This window comes from Podarcis erhardii (genome assembly GCF_964252035.2).
Source record: "Podarcis erhardii genome assembly, chromosome: 15".
NCBI classification, from domain to species: Eukaryota; Metazoa; Chordata; class Lepidosauria; order Squamata; family Lacertidae; genus Podarcis; species Podarcis erhardii.
The window spans coordinates 29,654,088-29,678,843 of record NC_138505.1 but is presented as its reverse complement, the minus strand read 5'-3'; the positions used below and the strand labels follow the sequence as shown (position 1 = coordinate 29,678,843).

Here is a 24,756-nt window from a genome sequence, read left to right as displayed (position 1 = left end):
GCACCCGCTGAATACACATTTGTTTGTTGGGCCTTAACAGCGGAATCTATTGTCCATTGTTGTTTTGCTGGGCATTGTGAATATTTGCATGTGTTTTACTCTGAACGTAGTGTTTTAAAATTGTTCATGCACCCAACCTCAGGAACTGCCGATGCAATGAAGAGCAAACATTTAAAGTGAGAATAACCAGACTTTAAGAATACCTCCGCTGGGTCTGAGCAAGAAGCTATCTAGTTCTGCATCACATTTCTTGTATCTGAAGCTCACAAGCAGGCCATGGAGGGAATAGTTTCCCCCTGTAATAATAATAATAACAATAATAATAATAATATCTACCCCGCCCATCTGGCTGGATTGCCTCAGACACTCTGGGCGGCTTCCAACAGAAGGTTAAAAATACATTAAAACTTGTTGTGCTCCCTGGTCTCTGGTACTTAATAGGACTACTGTTTCTGAACCTGGAAATCTGTACAGCTGTATGCAATGTAGTGCTAAGTTACAGCCACTTAGTGGTATATTTCCCACTCGGCCATCTGCTATGCAACAAGTTTCCGCTAGTGCAACTCTTGCATTTGATGCATCATTAAAACTCATCCACCCACAAAGAACACTGGATAACATCCCATCATGACTAACAACCATTGGCACACTATTCTGCAAATTTGTCTAACCTCCTTTTTAGAGCCATCCAAGCTACTGGCCATCAACAAATTATGTGGCAGCGAGTTCTGTACATTGCACGACGTGTGAAGTTCTTCCTTTCATCTGTTTTGAAATCCCCAATCTATCAGTTTCATTTGATTACCTTTGCATTGAGGTATAAAACCTCCTCTGCCCATTTTCTCAACATCCTGCACAAATTTTATAGACCTCTTACCATGTGCCTTCTCCCTAATACTAACAAAAAGTTTTATTTATAAAGAACTACAATTCAACACCAAAGTTATTGAGAATTATGCAAGCACAAATTAAGTAACTGGCTTCATTCTTCACTCTTCAGACACTAATGGTAGAATTGGGAGTGATACCATTAAACCACTGCATATTTTCTTCTATAGGTTTAAAGATTAAACTAATAAGCAAAACAGACTCAATAGCCATTTCTAGTTAGAAACACTCTGTAGAAGAGGAAGATTGTCTCCTTTTAACATGATTCGACTCAGCTGTTTCCTTGATTTTGTCTTGGAGTGAAACTCCTCAGCATCATCCAGAACCAAGTTTATATATTCATCAAATCCAATAATACAGCCTTCTATCCTCATGTTCACCTGTTCATACAGCCACACCTGAATTCTGGACCTATTCTGTAGGTATCTGAAAATGAGATTGATGGGCTGCACTATCACTTTCTGCACCTTCTGGCTTTGGCCCTGGCCAGCAGCTGGGCTGCGAATGACTCCCAACAGGAGGACTCCCTACTTAGGCGGAACGGGGCAGCCAACGGTCACCTCCTCTCCCTCCTCACCTTATCCCTCACACCTCCTTTCTCCCTAAATGAAAACTCCCCAACCGTTATAGTCTTTCCTGTTATAGGTGCAACACAAAGACACATTCTACGGTGCTTACGAGGCGCTGGCAAAGTAAACTGCGACACAGACATTGTATGGCGTTTTATTGCTCAATGGGTCATTATACAAAATAAGCAGCCAAAGCGGCCATCTTGTCTTTGGGTTTCTTCGGATTCGGCCTCCCTCCAGGCCTCCTGCCTTTTCCTCTTCCCCGGCCCTGCCGTTTCCCCTGCCCTCCGCGATGCATGGGGTGCTTCATGGCCGCATGCTTCAGTTCAACCAGGTCTTGGAAGACGGGGTCGCAGAACACGCAGCCAGAGTGCTGCGTCTCATTGCCAGGAAGGGGGGACTTGGCTTTATTGAAATCCACGTCCACCAGTGCGGCATCACACGACTCGCAGGTCTCGGCCGACACCCGTACCTTGTGGGCGTTCTCAAAGAAGTGCACGACCACGTTGCATTTGTTGCAGGCCATCTTCCACTTGGGCCCCGAGGTTGGGTCAAGCACCAGGACCCCGTTCTCACACTCCACGCACTGCCCGATTCCAAGCATGTTCAGGGAGTGCTGGCATGTGGGGTGGGTGCACTCATTACAGCCCATTCCTGGAGGAAAAGGAGCGACAAAGACCGTGAGGGACCTTTGCAGCTCACATCCTGGCCCCTTCTGTATGAGAGAGGGGAAATAACTGCACCCAGAGTTCTGCAAAACAACTCTTACTCAATAATTTGTGTAACCTAACCATTCAAATTCCAAATTACGCAAGTTAGGCAGCTCTGAAAGCTTACACATGCTTTGCATCTTTATTCTCATTGTACAAGCTGGATTTCTCACTTTCTCTCTCTATAATAAAAACCTAAGGATGTCATCATGTAGCTCCAATAGTAGGGTTTGTAGGGCAACATCGTAATCCTGGATTTTGGGGTAGAGGAGCAAAAGTGAAGGCAGGTTGCACAATTGCAGTGGCCGTGGCATGGGAAGGAGAAGGGAGGCCACTGAGAGGTGGTTTTAAATAAAGGGAGAAGTTTGAGTAAAATGGAATATTTGAGGGCTCTGCATTCTCCATCTCTCATGTGAGGCAGCTGAGAGTGGAAGAGAGAGAAGTGAGAGTATAGCAAGAAGGGAGAGATGCTAAAAGGAAAAGAAGTGGATGTTTTAAACAGCCTCAGAAGTTTGAATAAAGTGGGGGCAGAGTAACACCGAGAGGAAGCTATGACAGTTTTAAACAACAGCAGAAGTTTGAGAAAAGTAGGGATGGAGTGTCTCTGAGAGGACGGGTGGTGAGAGATGTTGTCCAGAGTGAATGTGTGGACTGGATTCTGAGGACTGGGTGGATGTGCATGGAGGACACTATTTGGCCCCCTAGTCCAAGGTTCCCCAACCCTGCATTAGAGCATATATTCTGTGGTTTGTGATGCACTTATGGCCATATAAATGCCTAAAAGTATGAGATGAAGATCAACCATGGCTGGATTTAGGATTCTTCTACAGGGAGGAAAGAGTGTTTTCTTCTGCCCAGCAAGTAGAAAACAGATCACACTTTATGGACAGCAGAGTCCATCTAAGCTTTTGTTTACTAACTGTGGAAAATCTTTTTAAAATCCCTACAGATTTGACTCATGAGAATGCTCCTAAGCGGTTAATTCCTATAAGTGAAACTGTACTCTCAGAAGCATATATACATATAGATTTGGTTGTAAGTTGCTTTGGGATGCCCTGGCCAAGATAAAGCAACTAACTAAATAACTAACTAAATATAATAATAATAACAAAAGTCAGAAATCTAATAGTAGTAGTAGTAATAGTAATAATAATAATAATACAAGTCAGAAATCTATATGCCCTTGACTGACTTGCAAGTAAACATATGTATACACAATTCTGATACAATTTTAAGCATAGGGGTGACTTGTGGCCACATTCCCTTTAGTTAAATTCTGGTCATCAGTAGTGATCCTAAGACTCAAAATATGGTTTTTCAAGTATGTTCTCTAGAGCTGTCAGAATGAAACCTGCAGCAGTTTCTTCTTAAAACATTGTGAAAGACTATTATTTAAAAACATGTCACAAAAAGGACCAAGCCGATGTATCTTTCACTGTAGAAAATCTAACCTTTTTTCATGTCCCTGAAAGGGGGATGGTTGTAACAGTAAGGACACAGCGGGTAGCTCTTCCCTCTCGACCCAGAGGACCACAGCACCAGTTCAAAGTCATCCAGCGGGCATCGCAACTCTTTGTAGAGTTTGATGACCCCATTCTGAGGAAGGCTGTAGGTCTCGTCGCAGTGAGAGCAGTGCAGACGGCTCGGCTTTGCCTACAAAGATTTAAGGAAAACACATTAAGAAAGATGATGGCTTTTCCTCTCGTCATCTTACTCAAAAGACCCCTTCATTTGGCAAGGGGTAAAGCCTAAATCAAATGTCATTGACCGTGCAGGTCTCACCTGCTGCTTACAAAATCCTGTTATCGAGTATTTTGCCTTGAGACTGCTTTTGAAAAGTTTCTGGGCAGTTCAGCTGTTCCAGAATGCAGGGGGTAGAGCGTTGATACCTATTTATCTACTTGCACTTTGACGTGCTTTTGAACTGCTAGGTTGGCAGCAGCTGGGACAGAGCAACGGGAGCTCACCCTATTGCGGGGATTCGAACCGCCGATCTTCCGATCAGCAAGCCCTAGGCTCTGTGGTTTAGACCACAGTGCCACCCACGTCCCAACATACATACATTAAATTTAACAACATACAGTGGTGCCCCGCAAGACAAACGCCTCGCAAGACGGAAAACCCGCTAGACGAAAGGGTTTTCTGTTTTGGAGGCGCTTCGCAAAACGAATTTCCCTATGGGCTTGCTTCGCAAGACGAAATGTCTTGCGAGTTCCTGCGGGTTCCCCCCCCTTTCCCCCCCTTTTCCTAAGCCGCTAAGCCGCTTATCAGCTGATCCGCTAAAAGCCGCTAAACTGCTAATAGCGCTAATCCGCTAAGCTGTCAATGGGCTTGCTTCGCAAGACGAAAAAACCGCTATACGAAGTGCCTCATGGAACGGATTAATTTCGTCTTGCGAGGCACCACTGTACATACAAACACTGCCCCCCCCCCAACTCTGACTCTTGGATAAATTTAAATTCTACATTACCTGAATATACTTCATAAAACGATGGCATTTTCCACAGCGGGAAAGGGGCTTGCCTGTGGCAGCAAGTGGTGAGAAGGACACTTCCATCAATTCATCCATGCCTGCCACAAAAAAAAAAACAAGTCACAGAAATGTCAACTGCATGCTTTGTTTGCTTCCTGATTTCAACACGATAGATTTGAGAGTGGAAAAACCCTTACCGGCAATTGAATCAACAAAGTAGTGAAACTTCCTTTTGAAGATATCCAGGGTGTGCTCTAGGACCTGGTGATAATTTGCTTTACCTTGGGCGATAAGGTTGAGTTGTTTCTCTACAGCACTGCGGATTGTGGGGAGAACGAGCTCTGCATCTAAAGAGGAAAACCGGAGGTAGAACAAATATTCAAGCTGGGTGTACAGAGAGGTCAGTCTGCCAGGATCTTCCCTGCTATGAGCCCAATTCAAATAATCTGTGCAAAAGCATACTGTTCCCTGGGGGCAATTCTCGTTTATTGTGCAGGAGATGTCGGTGGACTGCACCTGATGTCTAAAAGCATGTGCTAACACTTGTATCCATGTTCAGACATGTTTGCATTGGATGGACTATATCCCCCAGCAATGTTATTATGTAGAGAGGTTTTTTAAACGGCATTTTAAAAATAAACTTCGCCTTTGGCTAGACTCTTGTCCCTATGCAGGGGCAGACCTTGGTGATATGGCACCCTGTGCGAGGCTTAAATTTGGCACCCTCTCCAGCCTTCCCAAAGGCAGGTAAGAAGTGCTGGGCTTTGCGAAGGAGGCATGAGGGTCCTATAATAGTAGTAGTAGTAGTACTACTAGTAGTAGCAGTAATAATAATAATAATAATAATAACAACAACAACAACATCAACAATAACAATTTATTACTTATACCCCGCCCATCTGGCCGGGCCTCCCCAGTCACTCTGGATGGCTCCCAGCAGAATATTAAAAACACGGTAAAATATCAAACATTAAAAACTTCCCTGAACAGGGCTGCCTTCAGATGTCTCCTAAAAGTCAGATAGTTGTATATTTCCTTGACATCTGATAGGAGGGCGTTCCACAGGGCGGGCGCCATCACCGAGAAGGCCCTCTGTCTGGTTCCCTGTAACTTTGCTTCTCGCAGCAAGGGAACTACCAGAAGGACCTCAGACTGGACCTCAGTGTCCGGGCTGAACGATGGGAGTGGAGACGCTCCTTCAGGTATACTGGGCCAAGGCCGTTTAGGGCTTTAAAGGTCAGCACCAACACTTTGAATTGTGCTCAGAAACGTACTGGGAGTCAATGTAGGTCTTTCAGGACCGGTGTTCTATGGTCTCGGCAGCCACTCCCAGTCACCAGTCTAGCTGCCGCATTCTGGATCCTAGAGCCCTCATGCCTCTTTCTCAAAGGTGGACAAGAGCTTTGCAGATTTTGAGAAGGTGTCCTCCTTGGCTGCATGAGAACTGGGAGCACTGCCCTACAACTGCCTCGGCACTATGGAAGCTAGGATCTCCAGAGTTGTAAAAAATTGTACAGAAAAGCAGTCACAAACCAACCTATTTTATAGTAGCCGTGCACGAGAACAATGCCCAGGTTTGTAGGTTTCAGTCTGCGGCCGCTCTCTACCGTCACATAGTTGCGCTGGCAGATGTTGTTGATATGCACTGGAATGCTGGCGTCCGTTCCTGATAGCAGTGATGATAATAACACCACTTAGCATTTGTAGTGCACTTTAAAAGAGTTCAAAGTAGCTCATGTGCATTATCAAGATGTAACCCTGTAAGGTTAATATTAAATAATATTACAGTGGTACCTCAGGTTAAGTACTTAATTCGTTCCAGAGGTCCGTTCTTAACCTGAAACTGTTCTTAACCTGAAGACCACTTTAGCCAATGGGGCCTCCTCCTGCTGCTGCGCCTCCGGAGCACGATTTCTGTTCTCATCCTGAAGCAAAGTTCTTAACCCGAGGTACTATTTCTGGGTTAGCGGAGTCTGTAACCTGAAGCGTATGTAACCTGAAGTGTATGTAACCCGAGGTACCACTGTATTATCTCCCATATCGCAAGGAGACAGAGAGAGAGCGGTTTGCCTAAGACCACCAAGTGAGGTCATAGCAGAGGCAACATTCAAACCGGGGACTTGATCTGTAGCTCACAGTGCATTCCTATAGATAGCCATTCTGAAGTTCCACTGAACTTCCAAGTAATGTGTGCAAAGGATTGCAGCCTCAATCTCTTTATCCACTTTTTATCTGTTGTTCTATTCCCTCAGACTTTCCAAGCTCCAAAACGGAAGGCTGCATGTTCATCCCTTCTTTGTGTATACACACAACTTTTCTAAATATTTGCTCTCCTTTGGCGCACGAGTTCAAGTCTCCTGCTCCTTAAAAGAAAAAGTGGCTGTGTAGACACAAAACAGTGGCCAAAATAAGAGGAAAAGCTTTTACAAAACAGTAACAAAAACTCGACAATCGAAGAAATGAAGCGGTCGCAAACACAAAGCTGGGGATTTTGAGTTCAGAGTTCTCGTTCCTCAACACCAAATTAGTTTTAACATACAGTGGTACCTCGGGTTACATATGCTTCAGGTTACATACACTTCAGGTTACAGACTCTGCTAACCCAGAAATAGTACCTCGGGTTAAGAACTTTGCTTCAGATTGAGATCGTGCTCTGGCGGCGCAGCGGCAGCAGGAGGCCCCATTAGCTAAAGTGGTCTTCAGGTTAAGAACAGTTTCAGCTTAAGTATGGACCTCCAGAACGAATTAAGTACGTAACCCAAGGTACCACTGTACTGCGTTCTATATCCCTCATTAAAAATACCAAGTTTAATTCCTCCTGGAGTCATCTCCCACAAGATAATGCCCCACAGCTTCATGGTAAGTTTGCTTTTTAATGGCTGTCAGGAAGTTCATTTCAGTGGGTCTGAAAACTTGGGGTGACTAGCACCCTAAGTCTGCCGCTTTGAACCACCATTTTGCACCTGACTCCAGATGAACCTCAGGATTTTAGGAAAAAGAAAAAAAAGAAAAAAAGTATATTATGTAAGCATGATATTAGTATTCCAACACAGACATCTTCCACTCTTTCCAACACACAGCAAGACTGCCACCACCAACGGCATTTTGCCAATATTTGAAGAAACGCCAGTTCATTATTAGATGAAAGAAAGTGATCTGTTCCCTTCCGTTTCCTACCAATGCCATGTTTTTCCATCAGAGTAATGAGCTCTGCTTCAGTCAGATAGTCAGGAGGATTAGTTTGTTTCTCCAGCAGCTGAACTTCACTGATAGGGAAGACTGTGCCTCTCTCACAGATGGGGAGACTCTCTTCTGGCGGAATGCTCTGCCAGGGCATAATCTCAGTGAAACCTGTAGCAAAGTTAAAATTCTGATTAATCAGGATTGTTGCTTTCTAAAAATTCCACATCTCAACCGGCCTCTGGCTAGAGGTTAACTGGTTGGTTCCCATCTGGCTCTGACATCAGACAGACCCCCAGTTAAGTACGTTTTGAAAACCCAGTGAGATGTATTCGATCATACAGTCATACCTTGGTTTTCAAACAGCTTAGTTCCCAAACGTTTGCAAACCAAACATTGCAAACCCGGAAGTGACTGTTACGGTTTGCGAACTATTTTTAGAAGTCAAACGTCTAACGGGGCTTCCTCGGATTCTGATTGGCTGCAGGAGCTTCCTGCAGCCAATCATAAGCTGAGTTTTATTTTCTGAACCTTTTGGAAGTCAAAAGGACTTCCAGAATGGATTCCGTTCGACTTCCAAGGTATGGCTGTAACCCCAATTTTGGGCAAGAAAGTATTAAATGTTATCTTCTAATACAGGGGGACAAGTATGCAAAGATGATACATGGTGTCTGTAAAGACTCCAGTGGTGTTTGTTGATGTTGTTTTTTTTTTAAAAAAACTTGTATACCAAAGATACTAGAAAGTCTCACTGACTTCATTTTCCAAAGGCACAGAAACTCAATCAATCAATCATTTATTGTACTAGACTAAAAGCCATTACAAATCCAGTTACAAAAGCAGCAAATCCAATAAAACCTATTTTAAAAGATCCAGAAATAAGCAACCATTTACAATAAATCAAACTAATGAGTCCCCTGCACAATTTACAGATTTGTCTTTTATGTGACTAGCACAAAGACTTTTAGTGGCTTTTGCAAATACAGTGGTGCCCCGCAAGACAAAAATCTCGCTAGACGAAAGAGTTTTCCGTTTTTTGAGTCGTTCCGCAAGACGAATTTCCCTATGGGCTTGCTTCACAAGACGAAACGTCTTGCGAGTTCTTGCGAGTTTGTTTCCTTTTTCTTAAAGCCGCTAAGCCGCTAATAGCCGTGCTTCGCAAGACGAAGAGACTTGCGGAACTGATTAATTTCGTCTTGCGAGGCACCACTGTAACTGTTTTATATGTGACAAGCAGTCAGATAATAGCCAACATATTTTCACTTTAGGGTTCTGTCCCTGTAGCGGTGCCAATATCTGTTCCAAAAATCTCTTTCTGGGGTTTTGATAGAGCTGACAATGGAGTATGTAATGGGGAAGATCTTCTACTTCACCTACCCCACAAAAACAGTATCTTAAATGCCTTGGAACTTTCCTGTATCTTCCATCTAAGACGGGTGTGGGCATTGTTTGAGAGCTGTAAAAGCAGTTCTCAGGGAGGCAAAGGTAAGTGTCTCCAAATATTGGGTCCTGGTGTGGTTAGATTTCAGCAAATGGTACCAATGGGAGAATTTTGAGATACAGTGGTGCCTCGCAAGACGAAATTAATTCGTTCCGCGAGTTGCTTCGTCTTGTGATTTTTTCGTCTTGTGGAGCGCGGATTCCCCGGGTATTAACGGCTTTAAGAAAAAGGAAGCAAACCCGCAAGACGTTTTTGTCTTGTGAAGCAAGCCCATAGGGAAATTCGTCTTGCGAAGCACCTCGAAAAACGGAAAACCCTTTCGTCTAGCGAGTTTTTCGTCTTGCGAGGCGTTCGTCTTGCAGGGCACCACTGTATACATGGAAGGTAAGTCTTGCTCATTAGCTCAGAAACTTTACCCAACAAAATAACCCATGCAGCAGAAATACTAAGTGATATATAAATTTACACACAGAGGTGATATCATAACTTATAAAGGTAAAACCAGTGGTTCTCAACAACCCTATAGGGAGGCTAGCGTGAGATTTGGTCTTACATACTTTCTGTGTTGTAGGAGTGCAAATATCCAGAGTGTGGGGTCAGGTGGGATTACTATGAGGAATTATAAAATATACATCAAGCCATTGTGTCCATGATGAATGCATTGTGTTGACTGAGTTTGATACACTGACAATAATTTCTGATCAAATCCCACAACCCTCTGCATCTCTGGCCATTTCCTCTACTGTCCATTTCTCTTGCTTGACAAGTCACGCACACAGCCCAGTTGCTTTGCCAGGCATGCATCTTGGGCCATAAAGATAGTGGGCAAGTTTCTTTGATGTAGCTTTTCTGATATGTTAATCTTAGGATGTTAATCTTAGGGCCAGGAAACAGATCTCACCTGAAGCTGATGATGATCACTGTCTTCCTGGCCATCCTTCTTATCATGTATATTGCTTGTTTATGACCTCAGGGGTTGCCAAATGCACTCCTTTGTAGTTTTGTTTTGTTTACCCCAGAAATATGTGTGCTTAATTAGTTTGGGTAGTTTAACTTTGTCCCCACGTGGGGTTTGTTGAAATGCTCAGAAGAAATCTGATTGGTTCTTATGAACACTCTGTAAAAATTCTTTTGTGAATAAGGGAGAGACTATTATATGCACCCTTCCCAGAGTCTTGCTGGTTCAAGCCTCTGTGTGTATTCTTATTAATCAGAGTTTAATCCTTCCTTTACTTTGGGAACGCCTCGCTGTGTGAGCAATAAACACAAATGCACAGAAGGATTAAAAATATGACTGAATTGAGAAACATATGGAGAATGAGACATGAACATTCCTTTACTCCTTCCTTACCTGGTGAAATAACAGTCTTTCCTATACAGGTAAAACGTTCAGGACCAATGCTGCAAGCAATGGTGGTTTGGAGGTATTTGCAGTCAGCACTGACAGTGGCAATGAAATGCCTTGTAATGTATTCATATAATCTCCATCCATCACCACCTAGAAATACAGATATTTTTCACTCCAGTTTGCAAACCACTTTAGAAGAACAGGAGGAAAGGCAAATTCTAAGGGGGGGGGAGGGATACTAACTTATTCATGTACATTTCTTTAAATCCTTATGCCTCCATATCCATTATGATTCTGCGCCAAAATAAGTTTAACAGCACAATCCCAACAATGTCTACTCAGAAGTAAGTCCTAAAGAATTCAGTGGGGCATACTCCTAAGTCACTGGGGTTAAGATTCCCACTTAATTTCCCCCTTTCACTAAGGAAGGTTCACTCTCAATACCAATCTTTCATTTTTATGGCTTCTCAGTTAAGATGTAAGAAACACAGGGTTGTCTTATATTGAGTCAGGCTAATGGTTCATGTACCCAGTGGTGTCAACGCTGACCGACAGAATGGGCTCTCAAGGGTTTTAAAGAGTCTTTCTCAGCCAAATCAGGACACGGCAGGGATTGAACTTGGAATATTCTGCATGCAAAATAGGTTGCTTTAGCAGGATGGAATACAAGTGAGACCAACGATGACTGCTTAGGTTCTAGAAAAAGGAGAAGATAAAGTCCCCACCAGAGAAGAATGGCAGATCAAGTTGATGGGATTATGCTGAAATGGCCAAAATGACCGAAATCAGGAAGACCAACATTTTAATAAGGAATGGGGGAAATTTATAACTTATCTTAAAAACCATTACAAACAGTTAAAATTGTTAGTAGGATTGGAATATCACCTGTAGTCTAATGGTGAATTTTGGACGCAATGGAGAGGTAAAAGATTTGGATTATCATAAAAGATGCAAGAGGAAATGATTAACAATAGGACCCACCAAGGGGAGGAGGGAAGTCAAAGAGATTCCTTGGAATCTTATTTTTTATGTTGTAAATTGGATAATGTGACTGTAAAATTTTAATCTGGAAAACAAAATAAATACATTTTTTAAAAAAAGTTCTAGAAAAAGGACTGCTTTACCATTTTAAATGGTACTATCTTAACTCTGGGGACGTGGGTGGCGCTGTGGGTTAAACCACAGAGCCTAGGGCTTGCCGATCAGAAGGTTGACGGTCCGAATCCCCACGACAGAGTGAGCTCCCGTTGCTCAGTCCCTGCTCCTCCCAACCTAGCAGTTCGAAAGCATGCCAGCGCAAGTAGATAAATAGGCAGGAAGGTAAATGGCATTTCCATGTGCTGCTCTGGTTCATCAGAACCGGCTTAGTCATGCTGGCGACATGACCTGGAAGCTGTCTGTGGACAAACGCCGGCTCCCTGGGCCTATAGAGCAAGATGAAAGCGCAACCCCGAGTCATCTGTGACTGGACCTTATAGTCAGGGGTACCTTTAACTTTACCTTAACTTTCAGTGTGTAGCCCAAATAATTGAGACTAACAACTGGCGTCATTCATGCTCATAAACATACTAAAAAAAGTATTTGAGAGAAAATTTAAGAAAACTTATGAATAACTGCTAAGAAAAATGGAATTGCAACTTATTACCAAACTTAAAACCATGGAGAGACCTGGTCTGAACAAAGACATTAGATTCTTATCTCATTATACATGACAAAGCCATTTTTCACCTTCTCACCCCTTGCTTTTTCCTGTAAGACCTATTGCAGTCGTTAAGAGTCGTCAACAGCTATCATCACAGCCTCATCACAGCTATCTGCCAATCACCCATTCCCACCACCCTTCTGAGTAATACCCCTCCCCACCTTCTCACTATATAGAAGGGTCTGGTGACTTCTGTTTCAGTGCATCTGAAGAAGTGTGCATGCACACGAAAGCTCATACCTAGAACTAACTTAGTTGGTCTTTAAGGTGCTACTGGAAGGAATTTTTTTATTTTGTTTTGTGCTAAGAAAAATACTTTCAAGTCAACTTTACTGTATTATGAGGCCATGCCCTCCCCTCCCCCCAAGTAAATAACTGCTTGCAGGCCCAGCAATTTCCACGAGGTCTAAAAAATGGTAACCAGCCTTTAGATATTTAGACTTCTGAATAATCAGTCACCTAGTTCTGCTTCTGTGGCAGTTCTCATTGGTGTTATTGGGGGATGGTCACCAGCATCATGACCCTTCCTTGGTTTGTTAATACCTTCTGACAGTAATGCTTTTACCTAGGGGGGAAACCAAAAGAAAGTATATGTACGTTATGAATGCAGATTTTTATTCATGACCATAATCGGTCTAAGGTTTGGTGATCTTCCACTCATTTCAGTGGGAAACATTTAAGCATCTGCTTTTAAAAAAAACCCCACTGAAAGCAATGGTACTTAGGAGAGCTCAACTGTGGCCGGATCATGCCCTTTATATTTCTCATTATTTGCGTAGCAGTTTGCAAAAGGTGCCATTTTCTTCACAATGTTTTTTCAAATAAATAGAAGCTATTAAAAAAACAACAAAAAACTTACTGTTTCAGCCCAGTAAGGATTATTAGCTTGCTGCCTCAAAGAGCCCTTCAGATCAAAGTTCTCTGGATAGTGGGTAGTTTCTGTTCGAGGATAACTGATATAGCCTTGTGTATAAAGCCGTTCAGCTATTTGCATGGCATGCTGTGGTCCCATTCCTAGAAACAAAATATTTACATTTTTTTTTAAATCAAAAAGTCAGTTATCTTATTTAATAACCAAATGTTTAGAGTCACAAGACTTTTTCCAGATTTAATCTTTTCCACAATTCGGAAAGGTCCGTATAGTAAAGGCTATGGTTTTCCCAGTTAAGTGATGTATGGAAGTGACAGCTGGACCATAAAGAAGGCTGATTGCCGAAGAATTGATGCTTTTGAATTATGGTGCTGGAGGAGACTCTTGAGAGTCCCATGGACTGCAAGAAGATCAAACCTATCCATTCTGAAAGAAATCAACCCTGAGTGCTCACTGGAAGGACAGATCCTGAAGCTGAGGCTCCAATACTTTGGCCACCTCATGAGAATAGAAGACTCCCTGGAAAAGACCCTGGTATTGGGAAAGAATCAGGGCACAAGGAGAAGGGGATGACAGAGGACGAGATGGTTGGATAGTGTTCTCGAAGCTACCAGCATGAGTTTGATCAAACTGCGGGAGGCAGTGGAAGACAGGAGTGCCTGGTGTGCTCTGGTCCATGGGGTCACAAAGAGTCGGACACGTCTAAACGACTAAACAACAACAACAACAACAACAATTCGGAATGTAGAGAGCAGCCCCATACCAGATAAGATTACTTGTCCAGTTGGCCAAGTGCTGTCTGTTCCAACCAGAACTCACTCTCCAAAGTCTCTGGTTAGCATCAGGCATCAGGTACTGTGAGAGACTGAACCCGGGATTTTCTGCAGGCAAAGCACTGCAGCAATGGCCCAAGTCTCTGAGCTGTGAGCTAAACAAGATGGATACCACTGGGCCACATACTTACCCAATGCAGAGCTGGCAACTCTTAACATCTCTACAGTATTCAGAGCCAGAGGTCTCTGCTTAGCCTTCTCCTTCTTACTCACAGACTCGATCTACAACACAGAAATAAGTCCCTTGGTGAGATATGAGGGGGAAGCAGAAGGGAAAGCCAACCAATAACACGGTCCTATACATGCCTACTTGAAAGTAAGTCTCATTAGGTGCAATTGGGCTTACTTTCAGGCACATTGGTAAAGAATTGTGAGCTAAATTTCTCTCTCACCAATTTAGTATGGAGATGAGGAAGTTAGCAACATGTTTCTATTGTACAGTTGTACCTCGGAAGTCGAACAGAATCCATTCCGAAAGTCCGCTCAGCTTCCAAAGCGCAGCTTCTGATTGGCTGCAGGAAGCTCCTACAGCCAATCAGAAGCCACGGAAGCCCCGTCGGACATTCAGCTTCTGAAAGAACATTCGAAAACCGGAACACTCACTTCCAGTTTTCGATCATTTGGGAGCCAAAATGTTTGACTCCCAAGGCGTTCGGGAGCCAAGGTACAATACAGTGGTACCTCAGATTACATACACTTCAGGTTACATACGCTTCAGGTTAAAGATTCCGCTAACCCAGAAATATTACCTCGGGTTAAGAACTTTGCTTCAGGATGAGAACAGAAATCGTGCTCCGGCGGCGTGGCAGCAGCAGTTTCAGGTTAAGAACAGACCTCCAGAACGAATTAAGTACTTAACCCGAGGTACCACTGTACTTTTAGTTCCAACACTTTAGGTACCATACGGTAACTGAAAACAGTTTGCCAGGAGTTGCCAAAGTGGTGCTTGCGGATGCTAGTGTGCATGTGAAAGGTCTCGGTAAATGTCCCCATCAAAATCCACAATGCACAGAAGACTGTTTGCTCTTCCTGAGCAATTCATCTCCTACATTTAACACACCCTCTTAAACATGCCCACATTTCATTGGATGTCAGGATAAGACACCCTCCTTCTTTTCTATTCTGTGAGCGAGATCTCTGGCCTCGAGGTTGGAGACCCTGATACACCATGAGAGAAGATGCAAGGAATTAGTTGAACTTTTAACAATGAAACAACAGGAGTTCTGAAACCAGAATTCAGCCCGTGTACAACGTTCTCAGGATGCGGGTGGCGCTGTGGGTTAAACCACAGAGCCTAGGACTTGCCGATCAGAAGGTCTGCGGTTCGAATCCCTGCGACGAGGTGAGCTCCCATTGCTTGGTCCCTGCTCCTGCCAACCTAGCAGTCTGAAAGCACGTCAAAGTGCAAGTAGATAAATAGGTACCGCTTCGGCGGGAAGGTAATCGGCGTTTTCATGCGCTCCTCTGGTTCGCCAGAAGCGGCTTAGTCATGCTGGCCACAAGACCTGGAAGCTGTATGCCGGCTCCCTCGGCCAATAAAGCGAGATGAGCGTCATTACCCCAGAGTTGGCCACGACTGGACTTAATGGTCAGGCGTCCCTTTACCTTTACTTTACAATGTTCTCATAGCCTTACCTTCGCTTCTTTCGCAACCTTTGTTATGTTTAGGAACATCTGAGCAATTTCCCTGTCAAACACCCTCACTCTGTCCCACTCGAGTGTCAGACAGCAGTCTTTTTCATGGCTAACCTGGCAGGAAGAAAATAAACAGAAAAGCTAAAGTATTTTCCATTCTTCTCCAGCAGTAACCTGCTCTGTAACTGACATAACGGAAAAGCCAAAATGAACCACTGAGGTGGCTTATTCTAAGATGCTGCCTTTAGCAGCATGCTGTGACATGCCAAACTCCCAAGACTAACAGCAGACAAAACCAGTTTGTGAAGGCACACTACCAAGACAAAGATCCAGTTTTCAATTTAATTCATTCACTAGAGTTGTACACTGCTTTCCTGCCAAGGTGGCCTACAATTTGTTTGTGATTCATGATACAGCCCCTTTGAAACCAATGAATTTGGTCCTTCATTTCTTCTTCTTTTTCTAATAATAATAATAATAATAATAATAATAATAATATTCCCCAGCCACTCTGGGCTGCTCCCAAAAGAATATCAAAAACACAATACAGCAATGAACATTAAAAACTTCCCTAAACAGGGCTGCCTTCAGATATCTTCTAAAAGTCAGGTGGTTGTTTATTTCCTTGACATCTGATGGGAGGGTGTTCCACAGGGTGGGCGCCACTACTGAGAAAGCCCTCTGCCTGGTTCCCTGTAACTTGGCTTCTCGCAGTGAGGGAACCGCCAGAAGGCCCTTGGTGCTGGACCTCGGCATCTAGGCAGAACGATGGGGGTGGAGATGCTCCTTCAGGTATACAGGACCGAGACTGTCCTGTATTTAAGTCACAAACCCATTTGCAACTATCTCAGTTAAACAGAGATTTGCTTGTTACACTTCAAAATTCAAATTTTCTGAAAAGTGGGAAGAACTGAGGAGACATAAGAAACTGAATTGCTGCTGCAACTTAGGCAAGGAGTCAAAACTGTTTGCGTTTAGTTTCCATCCCAGCCGCCAGCATCACTGCTTCAAGGCCTAAGTCACAAAGCCTGTTAAAAGAGTCCCAGTCTATGGGTAGGTACTCTGTACTGTCTCAGCAATACTGTGCTTTCCCACTTCTATGGTGGCTGCACTGTAACACCCTTTACTTCAGGTGTGCAGAACCAGATGTAGCCTAACTACAACTCCCATCAGCCACAGCAAGCGTGGCCAGTGGTCAGGGATGATGGGGGTTGTTGTTCAGTAACCTCGGGATGGCCAAAGGTTCCTTACAGCTACTTTAGTTGATCTTATATCTAACCTGAAGCATATTCCATGAAAAGACGGTCCACTTTAAAGGCTTGTATCGAACCATGGATTTGTGCTAGCCGAGTTCTTCTGTAAGGTGGAATACCTGGCTGTCACCAGTTCCTCAAGGTTTGGTGACCCTCTGGGTCAGAGATGGCATAGAAGGCTGCAGTTGGTAAAAATGGTTGACCCTGCCTTGTGATAACAGAAGCTACCACTGGATACAACTCGGTATTGTGAATTTTTAACACGATTCTGAAACCTGGGCTAAGCTTTTCTTTTTTGCAATTAATATTAATAGCATGTACAGAAGCAAATTCATATTCAGTTATTACCACAATTAGTTTCAGGGAGACAGGAATCTCTATATCACTAACCTTGGCTTGCAACACCCAGTAATTTTCAGGCTTGAAAGACTGGATTTTATCATGTCGCTCCACACAAAACCCTAGAGTTGGCGTTTGACAGGGTCCGAAGGAGATTAGTGAGCTGTCTAAATTGCCGTATTTACCCTGGAAGTATTTTGTCTGAAACCTATGAGAAAGATAAATAAAGTTAAGTTAAGCTATTAGTTTTCAATGCTGATAATGAAACCTATTTAACGCCAATGATCTACATATATCTAACATTTCAGGAAATATTGTTAGATCATGACCATCTAAAATGTGTTTCAGTGATTTCGCACGTAAATGTCACATGCAAAATTTACTGGATGTGATTCTTACATTTTATAATTTTAAAACGTGTCATTTTAAAACATTTTCTTTTTTTCATGGCCATCATCTGCACAATGAATGACCCAGTTCACACATAAATGCTAAGCCAAACTATGGGTTAGCATGAACATATGAGTTCCCAGGGGAAAGAATGGTTGCTGCATTCCTCCCCCAGTCCAGCTACACTACTAAGGACTAAGCTATGGTTTGGTTTAGCATGCTCTCCAAACCCGAGTTTGTGGTATGCCTTACTCCAGACTATGAGCCTTAGTTCAGACAACATGCTGAACCAAACCAGGGCTTAGCCCCAGGTAGGGTGATGGCGACAGGACTGGGGGAGGACCACGCAGCTGTGACCCCTCCTCCAGGAACCCACACATTCACATGTCTGCCTTAAGTCATGGTTTGGCTTAGTGTTAAGTGCGAACTGAGTCAATAAATGGTATTGTGTGGTTCTTTTTGAGTAACGTAGTGTGAAATAATCTTCCTTGTACATCAGGCATGAGGAAACTGTGGCACTCTGGATGCTGTGTGGATACCTTGTAAATGCACAGCCAATTCTCAGATCCAGCTCCTGGCGGGCATCTACTGACAAAGCCTCATTGTGGTTAGGCTCCCCTAAGTTGTTCATGGCATTGCAAATGTCTGTGTCCGTAATAGAACTGAACTTGGCTCTGTACACGGTCCTTTCACTGCCACGAGGTTTATTCATCACAGGAACGGTAGCATCCAGGACCTACGAGATGAAACCAGAGAATGCTTCTTAATTAAAGTAAAAACGCTGTAAATTAGACACATCCACTCTCAATTGCCTATGAAGTCAATAGGTACACCTTAGGAACATTTCCTCTGCAAGCACCATGGAAACAAATGGGAGTTGTTCAAGATCATGACTGTGAGTCTTTCATTGATTTCAATGAAGCTTGAGCAACAGAAGTTCCTGAAAGAGGTGCATCCAGAAATTTAGGTCTTTTATCACAGAAAACCAATCCACTTTGTGGATTGTGGCGCCATTCTTCAAAATGCTGCTGTAGCATGAGAAAGGTCTTTGGAAAAATAGGGAGGCAGGTCGTAACAAGAAATGTGAGTATCTTAGTCCTCCATTTCTACACTTTCAAGTCTAGAGGGAAGTCTGGCAGAATTCACACAACAACCCTTTCACATTTACCGGTTTCAACATAGGTTTTAGCGGATTTCTGGACTGGAAAAATGCTTTGCCCATTTATTTCTCTATGAGCTAAGAAGCCCAGTTACAAATCAGGGAATCCCTGGATCCAATTTCATCTGCAATGAATTCACTCAAGCAACTTTTGCCAACATAGTCTTAGCCTCCCCATCTGCAGTAGGAAGATAATAATACTGATTTAAGGAGTACAATGGACCAATTTATATGCCATAATAAACCATGGTTTACTGTCAATGCAGAGACATTGGGGCATACCATCGTCAGTAAAATATAAAAATGAATATTGTTTATATGAATTCACAACAGACAGGATACCTGCCAGTTTTCTGGATTAGAAGACCTGATTTTTTTCTACAAACTATAAAAGAAACTGTTTAAATCCATAGATACCAACGAAAATGTTGCAGTTAAATAATGAATATAAATTGGGCACAGGAATCCTACCTCAAAACAGATGTTTTCACCTTCCTTGTCACAGTCCAACCACAGAACAATACAGTCACAACCTCTCCCTTCCACCTAAAATACACATGGTCCAGTTAGTGTAAAGAAGGCAGGTGTGTCGCAGGGTATCATACAACAAGATAAATAAATGTGCATGGTTCAAAGACAAATGCAATGCTTGTTTTTTTAAAAAACAAAACAAAACTCTCAGAACAGCAAATACCTGTAAGAATTTCACCATGTTCAGTTTGGGATTCGCTTCTTTCTTTTCTGTAGGGGCCTTGCTGAAAAGTTCCGCTGGGTCCACTTTATCCCAGTTGTTGTACTTTCCTGAGAAAGGCAACAGAATGAAATACAGGTCTCATTATCTTCAAAGCCTTTTTGTGGCTATCTACCTTAGATAGACAGCAGACCATAAAGAAGGCTGATCGCCGAAGAATTGATGCTTTTGAATTATGGTGCTGGAAGAGACTCTTGAGAGTCCAGTGGACTGCAAGAAGATCAAACCTCTCCATTCTTAAGGAAATCAGCCCTGAGTGCTCACTGGAAGGACAGATCCTGAAGCTGAGGCTCCAAGACTTTGGCCGCCTCATGAGAAGAGAAGACTCCCTGGAAAAGACCCTGATGTTGGGAAAGATGGAGGGCACAAGGAGAAGGGGACGACAGAGGACGAGATGGTTGGACAGTGTTCTCGAAGCTACAAACATGAGTCTGACCAAACTGCGGGAGGCAGTGGAAGACAGGAGTGCCTGGCGTGCTCTGGTCCATGGGGTCACGAAGAGTCGGACACAACTAAACGACTAAACAACAACAACAACCTTAGAGCAGGAGTAGGCAATTTCCAGAATTTTCTGCAAGAGATCGGTTTGGACCTCTGGTGTGCACAACTTTATCTCTCCCTGGCAGCTCTCTGGATAGGGAGAAGGTTAAGAGGAAAAATATGGGAATGGTTCCACACACCATCGGCATGTGGCCCCCAACTGCTTACCCCCAAGGGAAAGTGGCCCTCAAAAGAATAAATGGTCTTAGAGGATGGTGCTTATGTAGTTCAGAGGTACGTGTATTTTTTATCTGACAAGTACAAAAGATCACTCTGGCAACCAGTAATATTCTCTGAAGCAGGTATATAAAAGGTGATAGCTCAGGTAACATTGTCTACTTTTGCCTTCCAATCTAAGGGTTGATTCTCTTTTTTTTTTAATAAGATATTTATTAAAGTTTTCAAAAATAATACATTGTAAAACAAAAAGAAAAGAAAAAACAAAAACACAAAAGTACAAAAATACAAAAATAAAAGCAATTTAAAAACACATAGAGTTTCCACTTACTTATTTTCTTTTGACTTATTTTCCAGACCTCCTCATACCTCCCTTTCTTATATTCCAATTCAAATTGTTTGTTCAGCAAATCCTCACACTAATTCTTTTAATTATTTCAGAACCTTATTTTCCGTATCTCTTAAACATTACAGCTGAAAACCACTTAATTTCTATCCAACATCATTCTAACATTCCTTAATTTTACAATATTTCTGCAAATAGTCTTTAAACTTCTTCCAGTCTTCTTCCGCCGCCTCTTTTCCCTGGTCTCGGTCCTAAGGGTTGATTCTCACACAATGCCCCAGTGGAAACATCAAGGCAAAACCACGGTCTGATTGTTGGGGTTGTGCCTCCATCTCGCACACTCCTTCTTGCCCTTGCATATCCTCAATTCCCTCTATCGCACCCTGGTTAACACTAACATCTGACATGTGACATCTGAACTGGGCAAACAGTAGTTACTGCCATCCTTATTTGCCTCCAAACAAGGGGGGTTTTTTTGTTTGTTTTAAAAAGAAAGAACTTTGTTCATACTGTGGTTTCTAATTCTGGTCTGGAGGCAAACTATGATTTATACTGCTTTAGTATATGAACTGCTTTAATGAACTGATCCTTGAGAAACTGCTGAAAGTTTTTAGCAAGCTGAACCTCTGAACTGAATGCGCACCCTAAACGCCAGTAGGATGCTGGCTTTTTTCAGAAAGTGTCAGGGTTCAGCTTCCTAAACGTTTCAGTTTGCTCTGCAGAAATTCCTGCCTACTTTCTTTGGTCTCAAATAACAACAGCACCAAATAAAAGTGTGAAGTAGTCAACAGGTGATGCTATACCTATAAAATCCAGTGTCATCACATGGCCGCAGACAGATGTCATCTTGAAACGGGCACTTTGTCCTATGAATGATCCAGTGTATTCATGCACTGAACATGCCCCATTCAGCCCTTTGCGAGAGGACATATTTCCTACAAGAAGAAGACAAGCTAATGGTAACAGTAGATATTAAGAATGTCTCATGTTACATTTTTTTTTGGACAGAGATTAATCTTGTCCTGGGAATAAAGGAAGGCAAGCATCGTTTAGGAAAAAATAAATTACAGTTGCATTTGGACCACTTAATCACTATAGGAGGGAGGACGTATTTGGATGTAGTAAATTAGACGGTCATCCAGTATTTCATTTTCCATTTTAATAGGGTGATCCATGGGTGGCAACCCAAATCCAAGTATTCCTGGAGAAAGCTGATCTCCAGGATCAATTCCTGTCACACTTCAGAACAGAAACTGCTTTGGAGGCCCTGGTGGATTATCTAGGCCAGGATTTCCCAAACTTGGGTCTCCAGCTGTATTTGGACTACAATTCCCATCATCCCCGACCACTGGGCCCGGCTAGTTACGGATGATGGGAGTTGTAGTCCAAAATCAGCTGAAGGCCCAAATCTGGGAAACTTTCAATAGGAATGGAAGGAAGACAACACTACAAGTTTTCTTACTTCCTTAGGTTGGTAGTGGAGAATGTGAGGCTCTCCAGATGTTGTAGGACTCCAATTCCCATCAGAATGGCCAATGCTTAGGGATGATGGGAGTTGTAGTCCAGCAATATTTGCCCAGGCCCTGATCCAATACAATAACCTCCCATTTTACAAGCATTTGACGTGCAATTTCAATCATACGCAGTTGAAGGTGAGTTGTTTGAAAGTGTGCAGGTCGAGTCCCAAGCAAGGCAGAGAGCTATACACAATTTTTGTGTATGTGTATAACCCTCGGAACTGAACTCCCAAATAAAATGAGGGATTACTGTATCCTGTTTCTAAGCAGGAAGCTCACAAGCAGGACATAAAGTCTGCAGCCCTGCTTCACTTTCATCCTTTCTGATTTTCAAAGGAATACCACTTTTGAACCTGCTTTAGCTATTATGAATTCAATGGGGATTTACTCCCAAGTTGTGTGAATGGGATTCCAGACCAAATTGATTTAAATGCTACTACGAAAATACTGTCAAAACAACAAGCAAGAGTTTTAAAGAAAAAGGATCTAGATCCCTCCTAACCTCTTGAAAGGATTTTGGCTATGGACTGAGCCAGAGAAGGCTTCTCTGCTACCATAAGAACCGTCTTCATCTTCTGCCGGTAGTGAAAAGGATAATCAAATCTCAAGAAAATTCTGTCTTGTCAACCTAAAGAGAGAAAACAAATCCTATTTATTACTTATTTGGACCGGTGACCTGGAGATTCAGTATTTCCCCTCTCAATTTTTTTGTTTCACAAGTACACTGAAAAGCAACTATATATCACCCAGTATTCACATCTTCACAAATCCCAGTGTGTAGTACAGTTATTTTTTTAAAAGGTCTCTTCCAGCTAAATTATGAGCGTAACAGTGCAACCCCTATACATGTTTACCAAGAAGCAAGCCCCATGGAATTTAAATATGTACAGTACATTGCACATAAATGTAAAAAAGGTTAATTCCATTTTATTTAGAGCTTATTTGATGGGAATTCTATGGAGCTGCCATACTCAAAAATAAGTAACACTAATCTCTTTGAAAAAAGGAAAATAGCAAAGATTATTGGTTGAGCAAACATTTTGCTAACTCTCCAGTTTGAATAAAATATGGGAACGATGATACTGGCTTTTTAAATGCCTGTAAAAACATGCAAATTAAAGCTGAGTTCAGTCTACTGCAACTTAGTTCAGAGTTAGTTGTTCTATAAATTTATTAAGACTGGATACGTGAGAAAACCAGCAAAATGGACAGGAGAAGACTTCATTTTGCAACTCTGAAATGATTTCAGGAATTGTCAAAATTCAGCAACAGACCATGCAATCCACTCTCAAAGTGAATACATGCCCACCCAAAAGTACTGAGACCCCAAGAACCATTTATAGTCTGATGCTGCAAAGATTGGTGTACAGTACAGACATCACATTTCTCCTCAAGCTCATGTTTCAGGTATGTTTTAACAGCTCTGTAGATTCTATTAGGAGCATTTTAACGTATGCACATTGAAAAACATCATTATCTGTCCCAGAATATATTCACCGGGCAAGTAAGAATTCAAACTAACACCCATATTTATTCTAATTTCTAAGCCTCCCTATCTCCAAAGGTCCAAATTAGGTAATCCTATTTTTTAATAATATCTGCAGAACTCACACACAATCTGCTGTTCATAATTCCAGTACTCTGGACTGATTTCTGTGGAAGGGTGGCTCTCCAATGCTTGCAAACAGGACTGCGCCCTTAATGTTTTAAATTTCAGTTCCAATATACCCTGCCTTTAAATAATAATAATAATAATAATAATAATAATAATAATAATATTGTTTACAATAAGTCAAAATGCATAGTTGACCAAAAAAATAAATCCAATATATTAACCCTGTTAATTTTGCCTCCCTGTAGAAGACATTTCATATTTTATTTTGCAATGCTATGCAAGCAGGCAGCAAACGCCCGCCGAATCCCGCCGTGCTTCCTTCCAAGCGAACACGTGAACGAGGCCTTCGCGAGGGCAGTCGCGCTTCGCGTGTACTCAGTATCAGATACACACGATACCCTCCTCCCCCGCACCGAGGAAGCAATTCGCTGCGCCACCTTGCCTGGCCTCTCCTCTTTCTTAAAGTTGTTACCAGGATTGAAAAAGGCGTCGTTTCCAAATCAGCAGCTTCCACGGCGACGCCAAATGAATTTGGGGTTTTGCTTAGGGTTTTCAAAATAATAATAATAATAATAATAATAATAATAATGATGATGATGACGTCATTTTCCCTGCCTCTCCCCCTCCCTCAGCTCACGCTAAAAGGCGGCCCAGCATGGAAGCGCATGGCGGGGCGGGGCGTTGGAGAAGCGCCCCCTGGCACCCCCTTGAAAATGTCCCCCACCCCACATCTCTCCGCTCCTTCTCCCCACACAGGCGAGGCAGGCGGCCCTACTCACCCGGCGGGGCGGCCTCAGAAGGCGGCGGCAGCGGCGGCCATTGCCGAGGCTTCCACTGCCGGGTCACCCTCGGGCCCTCCCCTTCCCAGGCGTGGATGGAGAGGCGGAGATGCTCCTGGTACCCTGCATCCCTCCAGGCGTCTCCGTTGCCATAGAAACGCCCCCCTCCTCCAACTTCCCTCTTCCCTTCTCCTTTCTCTGCCCCGCGCCGCTCGGCTCGAGGTGTCTCTCTGTGTGTGT

The 24,756-nt window shown here is 43.0% G+C and overlaps 1 protein-coding gene, 1 long non-coding RNA gene and 1 pseudogene across 5 annotated transcripts in view; all 3 read right to left on the bottom strand.

Moving 5' to 3' along the window:
- LOC309330943 overlaps nt 1-24,756 on the bottom strand; it is a 316,600-nt gene that overhangs the window by 51,582 nt on the left and 240,262 nt on the right. The window lies entirely within an intron of this gene.
- LOC309329736 (small nuclear ribonucleoprotein E pseudogene) lies at nt 896-1,600 on the bottom strand (annotated as a pseudogene). The gene is made up of 2 exons: nt 1,466-1,600; nt 896-1,415 (listed from the first exon to the last, which is right to left on the bottom strand). The product of its transcript is annotated as a small nuclear ribonucleoprotein E pseudogene (transcript).
- Nucleotides 1,596-24,695, bottom strand: TOP3B (DNA topoisomerase III beta). 3 transcript variants are annotated; one of them, XM_081842762.1, is made up of 19 exons: nt 24,517-24,695; nt 23,734-23,855; nt 22,625-22,750; nt 21,409-21,540; nt 19,486-19,592; nt 19,263-19,337; nt 18,172-18,368; nt 17,252-17,450; nt 15,651-15,764; nt 14,147-14,237; nt 13,171-13,325; nt 12,771-12,876; nt 10,613-10,759; nt 7,818-7,991; nt 6,178-6,306; nt 4,838-4,987; nt 4,638-4,738; nt 3,619-3,820; nt 1,596-2,111 (listed from the first exon to the last, which is right to left on the bottom strand). In XM_081842762.1, the coding sequence occupies exons 3-19, from the start codon at nt 22,692-22,694 to the stop codon at nt 1,630-1,632; spliced, it is 2,631 nt and encodes an 876-aa protein (XP_081698888.1). In that variant the 5' UTR covers nt 22,695-22,750; nt 23,734-23,855; nt 24,517-24,695; the 3' UTR covers nt 1,596-1,629. The 3 variants fall into 3 exon arrangements, with proteins under 3 accessions (XP_081698888.1, XP_081698887.1, XP_081698889.1); XM_081842761.1 differs by lacking the exon at nt 23,734-23,855; XM_081842763.1 differs by lacking the exon at nt 23,734-23,855 and having other exon boundaries at nt 17,294-17,450; nt 24,517-24,689.